The 10,179-nt window shown below is 36.4% G+C and overlaps 1 protein-coding gene across 1 annotated transcript; it reads right to left on the minus strand.

Annotated features, from left to right (window-relative positions):
• Positions 1–9,177: 9,177 nt before the first annotated feature.
• LOC133048474 (trafficking protein particle complex subunit 3-like) lies at positions 9,178–9,835 on the minus strand. Its single transcript, XM_061132148.1, has one exon. It carries the CDS (start codon positions 9,742–9,744, stop codon positions 9,340–9,342), a length of 405 nt encoding a protein of 134 aa, XP_060988131.1. The 5' UTR covers positions 9,745–9,835; the 3' UTR covers positions 9,178–9,339.
• Positions 9,836–10,179: the final 344 nt, after the last annotated feature.

A 10,179-nucleotide genomic window follows, 5' to 3' on the forward strand; every position in this document is an offset into this window, starting at 1 on the left:
TCCTTCCATGTTATCTTCTGGGGGTCTTACAGTTTTGTATTTGACATTTATATCTCTGATCCACTTTAGGTTAACTTTTGTGAAGGGTGTAAAGTCTATGTCTAGATTTATGTTTTTGTTTTTGCATTTGGACGTCCAGTTTTTCCAGAACCATTTGTTTAAAACATTATTCATTGTAGTGCTTTTGCCTCTTTGTCAAAGATTATTTGATTATATCTGTGTCTATTTCTGGGCTCTCTAGTGCTACATTTATTTATTTATTTATTTTTCAGTTCATTTTTCTGTGTTTTGATTTCTGTAGCTTTATAGTAAGTCTTGAAGCTGGGAAGTGTCAATCTTTCTATTTAGTTCTTTTCCTTCAGTATCAAGTTGGCCATTCTGGGTCTTTAGCCTCTTCATATTAACTTTAGAATCACATTTTGCATAGCTACAAAATATTAATAATTTTCTGGGATTTTGATTGGGATTGCATTGAATCAATAGACCAAGTTGGTCAGCACTGATATATTGACAACACTGAGTCTTCCTATTCATATACAGGGAATATCTTGCTGTTTAATTCTTACTTGATTTCATTCATCAGAGTTTTGCAGTTTTTCTCTCATAGATCTTACACATATTTTGTTAGATTTATAGGCAAGTTTTCTATTTTGGAGATCCTAGTATAAACGTTAATATGTTGCTGTGTATTCTAAGATTTCATTTGTCTGTTTCTGGTAAACAGGAAAGCAGTTGACTTTTCTATAGTACCTTCATATTCTGCAACCTTCCTCTATCTGCTTATTAGATCCAGAACATTTTTGTTACTTTTTTTCTGATTTTCTGAATAGAAAATCATGTCATCTGCAAATAAAGACAGTTTTTGTTTTCCTTTCCAATCTGTATAGCTTTTTCCTCCTTATCTTGTCCTTGTGCATTAAGTAGGATTTCTAACAAGATATTGCAAAGGAGTGGTGATTTTTCTTCTTCACCCGATTAATTGGATGGACTATATTAATTAACTTTCAAATGTTTAACCAGTTTTGCATACCTGTGATAAATCCTACTTGGTTATGGGATGTAATTCTTTGTTTACATTGTTTACTCATATTTTGTTGTGAGCTACTATCTCTATGTTCATGGGGAATATTTATTTATGGTTTTTATCATAATTTCTTTGTCTTTTTCTAATAGTAGAGTAACACTGGCCTTATGGAATGAGATAGGAAGTATTCCCTTTGCTTCTATCCTCTGAAAAAGATTGCAGAGGATTAGTATAATTTATTTCTTAAATATGCAGTGAAATCACTAGTGAATCCATCTGGGCCTGGTGCTTTCTGTTTTTGGAGGTTATTTGTTGTTATCCAATATTTACTTAATAGGTAGAGGAAATTCAAGTTATCTATTTTTTCTTGTGTTAGTTTTAGAAAATTTTTCCTTTAAGGAATTGGCCTATTTCATATAGGGTCGATTTTGTGAGCATAGCATTCTTTATTGTATCCTTTTATTATCCTTGGGCTTCCCTAGTGGCTCAGATGGTAAAGAATCTGCCTGCAATGCAGGAGACCCAGGTTTGATCCCTGGATTGGGAAGATCCCCTAGAGAAGGAAATGGCAACCCGTTGCAGTATTCTTGCCTGGGAAATCCCATGGACAGAGGAGCCTGGCAGGCTGCAGTCCGTGGGGTCACAAAGAGTAGGACACAACTGAGTGATTAACACTTCTTTCTTTCTTTATTATCCTTATAATGCCCATAGGATCTGTAATGATATTCCCTGTTTTGTTTCTGATATTAATAATTTGTGTCCTTTCTCCTTTCTTCTCAGTTATCCTGGCTGACTTAACCATTTTAATTATCTTTTTAAAGAGCCAGCTTTTGGTTTTACAGATTTTCTCTTGATTTCTTATTTTTAATTTCATTGAGTTTTGCTCTTATTTTCATTATTTCTATTCTTTTGCTTAGCTTGAACTTATTTTACTTACTTTTTTAGTTTCCTATGGTAGCATCTTAAAATATTAATTTTATATTATTTTTATAATTCATGTATTTATTTCTATAATTTTCTCTACTGCTTTTGTTGCATCTTATACATTTTGATGACTGTATTTTTATTTTCATTTTATTAAAATATTTTAATTTCTTTTGAGGTTTATTCAACTCATGTGTTGTTTAGTAGTATGTTTTTTAATTTCCACATATTATGTTATTTTCCAGTTATCCTTCTTTTACTGATTTTTAGTTTAATTGCATACAGTATGGTCTGAGTGAAGAGATGTTATGATTCCTGTTTTGTGGTGTTTCTAAAAAATTTTTTAATATGTGTTTTGTTCCCATAATGTGGTTTATTTTTGTGAACATTCCATGTGATCTTGAGAAGAATGTGTAGTTTGCTGTTGTTGGATGATGTTATCTATTTTGTTGTTTCTCTATCACTATGTCATGTCCAACTCTTGTGATCCCATGGATTATAGCCTACCAGGCTCCTCTGTCCTCTGCTGTCTCCTGGAGTTGGCTCAGGTTAATGTCCACTGAGTTGGTGATGCTGTTATCTATAGATGTCAGTTATATCCAGAAAATGATGTTTTCACTGTATTTGTATAAAATTTCAACCATCTAAATTGACAGAAACTATGACACTTACTATATATATAAAATGTTTCTGAAACTCTTTTGTACATACTAAAAGGTATTTTCTTTTTGAAAATTCTGTTTATTGTCAGGATTAACTATGTTCCATTGAACAATCTTTGATTCTGCTGAAAGTAAAGGAACTTTACTTTCCAAAATTCTTTAAGTCTGTCTTCTTGGTATTTGTATTTTATTTGTCTGGACACCTCGATTTTTAGGTATAAATAATGTGAGGCCTGAGACTCATTTGTGTACATATTTGTTTTCATTTTATGTTTTTCTCAGTCTTAATAGCTTCTCTATATCTAATGTGTCTTACATTGTTTTATTTTGTTTCTCTTGAAATTTCCAAAAATGCTTTTGGGAATAAGATGGGATATAATTAAATATACATACAATATGTTCTTATTTTTCTCTATTAATAAGAAAATAGTGTAAACATTAAAAGTAATTAAAATATCATAATTACTCAATTCTTATTTATTAAATAATGCAGAAACAATTTTACTGCAATATAGAGGTGCTTTTTTTTCCATTCTGGTCTTAATGATATACCAAAATGTTTTGAACCAGTCTACTTACTTCAGAAATTTTGTAGTCATCAGCAATACAAATGAACTTCAGGAAAGAAATGAAAAAAACACAGCATCTTGGGGTGTTCTAAGGACAGGGGTGCCTGGTGTGCTGCAGTGCACGGGGTCATAAAGAGTCTTAGCAACTGAACAGAACAGAAATAGCCTTAGAGACAGCACAGTAAAATAAGAATATATGAGAATTAACAAAATATCAGATCAAAACATGAAAATTCAAGTTGATTGCCTATTCTGTTAGCAATATATATCAGAGGACTATATGTACCTTAACTACATAGAATTTCATTCTTGATGTATATTTGAAAAGATAGATTTGAAGTTACTTTACTTCAAATTACCTTTGCTTAGAGACTCCTAGAAGCATTTGAGAAGTTTAAGGTATACTAGTTGATGAGTGGGGAAACTGATAATGAGAAAGGAACTTTCTGAGCATGCCCCTCAGTGATTTTAGCTTGTCTATGGTGACACATTGTGGACAGTATTGCTGTTATTGTATGTGTTATTTCATATAATATAAACCATTTCCACTTGCCCATAATTCGTATGATATGCTTGTTACTCCTTGCTAGCTTTTCTTAAAATTATTTGACTAAGGGAAAATTTTTATATGATAGTATAAACCCACAAGGGGAATTTGTGTCACGAAGCATAATTAGGTTGTATTTCTTAGTGACCCAGACTTTCAAAACATAATTCCATTTTTGAGAAATAATTATTTAAGGAAAAGCTTAAAAATTAATCAGGAAGCTACCAGACTCTCTTCCAAGTTGCTTGTAATTTTTGACCTTCTCACCAACACTGTGTGAGACATTCAGTTACTTACTTCCTTGTCAGCACTTGTTATTGTCATTATTGTTTTATTTTATTGTTATTGTTTTGTTTTATTTCATTTTTAACCCATTCCAATAAATGGGTAGTGGTACTCATTTTGATTTAAATTTGTCTTTCTCCAATGATTAATGACAGTAAGCACCTTTTTGTGTATTTGTCACCCATAAAGTACATCCTTTTTGTGACAATGTCTCTTCATGTTCCTGTAATTTTTCTTTTATGTCTTCTCATTGTTGATAATTCATATCCTTAGCCACAAATTTGACATATATACATACATACATATATGCATGCATGTATCTATATAGGCTTCCCAGGTGGCGCTAGTGGTAAAGAACTGGCTTGCCAATGCAGGTAACCAATAAGAAACATGGTTTCAATCAACCCCTGGGTCAAGAAGATTTCCTGGAGGAAAGGGATGGCAGCCCACTCCAGTATTCTTGCTTGGAGAATCCCATGGATAGAGGAGCTTGGCAAGCTACAGTCCATAGGGTCACAAAGACCCTGCTACTTGCCACGTTGTGATGGGGCTGGATGCCATGATCTTTGGTTTTTTTTTTTTTTAATAGTTAGTCTTATGCCAGCTTTTTCACTCTCCTCCTTCACCCTCATCAAGAGGCTTTTTAGTTCCTCTTCATTTTCTGCCATTAGAGTGGTATCATTTGCTTCTCTGTGGTTGTTGATGTTTCTCCCACCTATCTTGATTCCTGCTTGTAACTCAGGAAGCCCCGCATTTCTCATGATGTGCTCAGTGTATAGGTTAAACAAACAGGATGACAGCTGTCATTTTGATCCATTTATCTTCATTTCAGTTCTATCACCAAGGGGTGAATTGCTTTACCTGTGGTAAAAGATGATACTTACCTTACTTATGATAAAAGATAAATTGAGGAATAAGAAACACTAAGCATTTATTTGAGCAAAAATTAATTTAGATCAGACAGCCCTGAACTGAAAATGGTTGGGAGCAGCGCATTGTGTAGGAGTTCAGGGAAAGATTTACAAAGAAGTGGAAAACAAAACAAGAACATCATATGATTGACTATCATTTAATGCCTATTTGACTGTGGTTGGTTGGTCTTACATTTCCATTTTATAAACCAAGAAGCACCTAAAGCCTTAGATTTTGATTTGCTTACACATGCCTCCATGGCAATAGAGCCATTTCAGTCTAATATCATCCTTGTATGAAATTCACTCAGTCGTGTCCAACTCTTTGCTACCCCATGAACTGTAGCATTCCAGGCTCTTCTGTCCATGGAATTCTCCAGACAAGAATGCTGGAGTGGGTTGCCATTCCCTTTTCCAGGGGATGCTCCTGACCCAGGGATCGAACCCAGGTCTCTAGCAATGCAGGCAGATTCTTTACCATCTGAGCAACCAGGGAAGCCCACAGCATCCTTACTGAATTAACTTAACACCTAACTCACAACTGTGAAAATTAAAGGAATTAATGCAAAGAACTTCCGATCAAGGGTAGCAGATAGTGAGGGCACATGATCTATGCACTAGTTCATCAGAATATCTGACTTCAAGGCAGTAGGCTGTCTATCCATTTTTCCTTTACCCTCTTGAATTCCCAGAGGATTATTTATCAGATAACTCAATGGCAAGTAATTAAGTCATAAATAACATGTATGTTGAAACCAAATTATTAGAAGAAATATGTTACTAACATTTTCAAAACATAGAGAATTTGTGGCTAAGGAGCTTCTTATTATATTTTTCAGTTACTTAGAGCACAGTTTGGGACGTGCTGCTCTAGCAGGAATGGTACATAAAAAGTAGCTTCCAAAACTTTTGCCATACAGCATACAAAGAGAAACAAAGGTATAGGCCTCATTCCTTTTTTCTGTCTAAAGTAAGTGTTTCCTTTAGGCCACACAGAGCTTGTCATTCAGTTGCATCTGGAAAGAGCCCAATTCTAAACATAACTTGTATTTTCCTTGGAATATAAAAGGGACATTTAATTTACATTTTGTCATATTTCTGTGTTTCTTTGCACATCAGGTTTCCATTCATCAAAGTAGGATAATTTTTCATATAGACCATAGCAGAAAGCAAGTGTCCCTGTCATTCCCATTACCTGTCTGTAATCTCTGTTCCGCACACCCCTCAAGCATTATCAGCTTTAGAAGAGAGTAAATTGAAAAATCACAGAATGATTTTTAAATCTGTGCACAGCTGCACTAAATGACGAATTCTAAAAAGGGGCCTCCCTGCACTTTCTTTTCTCTGTCATAAGGTTTGGTGATAAAAGAATGCATACCAGGGACAAAGGGATTCAAGCTTTCAGTGAGCAGAGCTCTCTATTCAGACCAAACACAGGCCTCTGGGTGATTGACAGGGGTTTCCACCTCTTTTCTATTCCCCAGCATCCAGCACACCCAGATGCAAGTCCCTTGGTCCCTGGTGAGCTGTCTGAACAGTGGTCTCTCAAGTAATTTTAGGACATATCAATGGGTCCACAGTTTGGCCTCTAATGCTAAAATCCTTGGTAAAAATGATACTGCTAATAACTTTTTCTTCGTTAGTCTAGAAAATTACTTTATATAAAAAAAGAAATCATGTCATAGAGTTTTTAATGGCTTCTTATTAAAACTTTCCACACATATGTATGTGAGAAAACATTTAAAAATAACTTATCTGTGAATACTGTACAGTAATACTCAGTCCTCTAAGGGCAAATATCAGTTAAAGAAATCCCTAGCATATGGGATTAGTAACTCAGGTAATGTTTGAAATGGTTACAACTGGTTACATAAAATATTACAAGGCAAATTGGCATTTATCTATTGTGATATCATAGAAAAACACCTTCATGTGTATCCAAAATGAATCAGTCAAATTTCACTTAAAAACTGAGAATGTATGGAAATGTGCTACATGAGCTTGGGGGCTTTATTAAGAGTATTAATGAAGAAGACTGAACAATCTAGTACAAGTGTAACTCTAAATTATCTTTGAAAGAAAAATAGCATATATAAGAATGAATAATACACAGTATTTTTTTAAATGACTAATTATGATTAACATACAAAATCTGTATGTATTCAGTGTTCACAACCTAATGAGTTTGGAGATAAGTATATATCTGTGACTGGGTTGTTGTTCATTCACTAGGTTGTGCCCAACTCTTTGTGACCCTATGAACTGTATCACACCAGGCTTCCCTGTCCTTCACTATCTTCTAGAGTTTGTGCAAACTCCTGGCCATTGAGTCAGTGATGCCATTCAACCATTTCATCCTTTGATGCCCCCTTCTCCTCTTACCTCAATCCTTCCCAGCATCAGAGTCTTTTCCAGTGAGTCGACTCTTCATATCGGGTGGCCAAAGTATTGGAGCTTCAGCTTCAGGATTAGTCCTACCAATGAATACTCAGGATTGATTTTCTTCAGGATTGACTGGTTTGATCTCCTTGCTGTCCAAGGGACTCTCAAGAGTGTACTCCACCCACAGTTCGAAAGCATCAATTTTTTGGCATTCAACCTTCTTACATCTATACATGACTACTGTGATGGAATGGGAAATGACAACCTACTCCAGCATTCTTGCCTCAAAAGTTCCATGGACAGAGGAGCCTGACAGGCTACAGTCCATGGGGTCACAAAGAATTGGACATGACTGAGCAAACATGCACACACACACACTCATCTGTGAAATTATCACCATGATCCATATCCATATTCTCTAAAGAATCCTCCTACCCCAAAGCAATCCTTAAATACAATGCAAGTATTTCATATATATTCTTTTATTGCATGTGAACTTGTGTATACACAGTATATAGTTATTACTTGGTTTTATGAGATAACTTACTTCCTGATGTATTAAAAACTAAAACTAACAGTAAATCAAGGGACAAAAGTAAGATGAATGATTTCAAAAGGTGGCTCATTGGTTTAATGAACCAGTGTCTACTTTTATTAATTATATATATGCAATGTTCAGTAAGTTCTGCGTGTGAAGCTAATAGAAATCAGTAGACTACCATTGCTTTTTTTTTTTTCAAAAAGTAATTGTACTCATTATATTGTATATATTTACTCTGTGTGGGTCCCTCAAAGTGATATGTTGAAGTCATAATTCCTGAGTTCTTTGAAAATGATTTTATTTGGAAATAGGGCATTTACAGATGTGATAAGTTTAAGTAATGCTAGATTAGCATGGACCCTAAGTTCAAGCACTGGTGTCTTTATAAGAGGAGAAATAATACATGGATACACAGGGAGAAAGTTATGGGAAGACAGGCAGATATTGGAGAGATGGGATTTCAAGTCAAGAAATGCCAGATATTGCCAGCAACTACTAGATGCTTGGAGAAAGACATTAAGCAGATTCTTTTTCAGAGCCACCTCCTGATTTCAAACTGTGGGCCTCCAAAACAGTGGAAGAATACATTTCTGTTATGTTAAGCCACCTAGTAAGACACTCATTTCCTAAGCAGGTTGATAAGTCCGGGGTCCCTGAGGAGGACAAAGGGGTCTGGGGCTCTTGAGGAGAAGATAGGAGTCTGGAATTCTCAAGGAGGAGGAAAGGACAACCTTCCTTTTTTTTTTTTTTCCTCTACATTCTTTAGTCTTAGTCATATAGAATGTTTTTTTCTTTAAGCCTAGAGCTGATGATTACAACTCAGTTTAACTCTGTGCTAAGGATTATTTAACAACAATGTATCCAGCTTGAGAACAGTCTCTCCTTCTTGAAAACATTTTGACTAATCCTGTTATCTTCAGTTCAGTTCAGTTCAGTGGCTCAGTACTGTCTGACTATATGGAACCTCATGGACTGCAGCATGCCAGGCTTCCCTGGCATCACCAACTCCTGGAGCTTACTCAAACTCATGTCCATCGAGTTGGTGATGCCATACAACCATCTCATCCTCTGCCATCCCCTTCTCCTCCTGCCCTCAATCTTTACCAGCATCAGGGTATTTTCAAATGAGTCAGTTCTCTGCATCAGGTGGCCAAAGTATTGGAGTTTCAGCTTCAACATAAGTCCTTCCAATGAATATTTAGGACTGATCTCCTTTAGGATGGACTGGTTGGATCTCCTTGCAGTCCAAGGGACTCTCAAGAGTCTTCTCCAACACCACAGTTCAAAAGCATCAATTCTTCAGCGCTCAGCTTTCTTTTTTTTTTTTTTTTTTTCACAGTCTGCTCTTTATTAACACGGAGAGAATGGAAACAAGGTTAGAAGAATATATAACACCCGTCAAAGAGTCACTGAATTCTCGAAGGCAGAAGGAGCATTGAGGCTTTCTGATTCCAGCAAGTGCTCCTGCTGGCTACCCTGAAGTCCTGGGGGTGGTCATTCCTCTCCAGCTGGGAGGTTGTCCTCAATCCGCCTGATGAACCTCATCCGGATTTCTGTCACACCATCTCCTTTCAGAGTGTCCTGGACAAATTTGGCTTCCACAGCCATCTGGACCATCTCCAAGGCTCCTCGCAACACCCCGCACAAGAGATTGGAATAAATAAGGGATGAGTGGTTATCAGGAAGTTCCACGAAGTCCACCAAGGGATTATTTTCCAAAATGAGGGAGAATTCATCACCAGCTGGGCTCCAATTGGTGATGCTTGGAGTGATGCCCAAGTATATCTTGAATGCCACCTTGGCGATGACATCTGCAGTTTCCCGAAAGTCATGGCACCTCCCGACGTTTGACCGTGCCAAGAAATCTTCAATCAGTCGGACTCCAATGTTATAGCCCATTTTGTCCAGCTGTTTATTCACATCTTCATCATTTTCATAGTCCTTGCAGAGCTGGGTAACTAGAGCCCCGTAGGTCAGGGTGAAGAGCTCAGAGCTCGCGCGTGCGCCTCAGCTTTCTTTATATTCCAACTCTCACATCCATATGTGACTACTGGAAAAACCATAGCTTTGACTAGACAAACATTTGTTGGCAAAGTAATGTCTCTGCTTTTAATATGCTGTCTAGGTTGGTCATAGCTTTTCTTCCAAGGAGCAAGCGTCTTTTAATTTCATGGCTGCAGTCACCATCTGCAGTGACTTTGGAGCCCCCCAAAATAAAGTCTCCCACTGTTTCCATTGTTTCCCCATCTATTTGCCATAATGTTATGGGACCAGATGCCACAATCTTAGTTTTCTGAATGTTGCATTTTAAGCCAACTTTTCACTCTCCTCTTT

The sequence above is a fragment of the Dama dama genome, chromosome 29 (assembly GCF_033118175.1).
Source record: "Dama dama isolate Ldn47 chromosome 29, ASM3311817v1, whole genome shotgun sequence".
Classification (NCBI taxonomy): domain Eukaryota; kingdom Metazoa; phylum Chordata; class Mammalia; order Artiodactyla; family Cervidae; genus Dama; species Dama dama.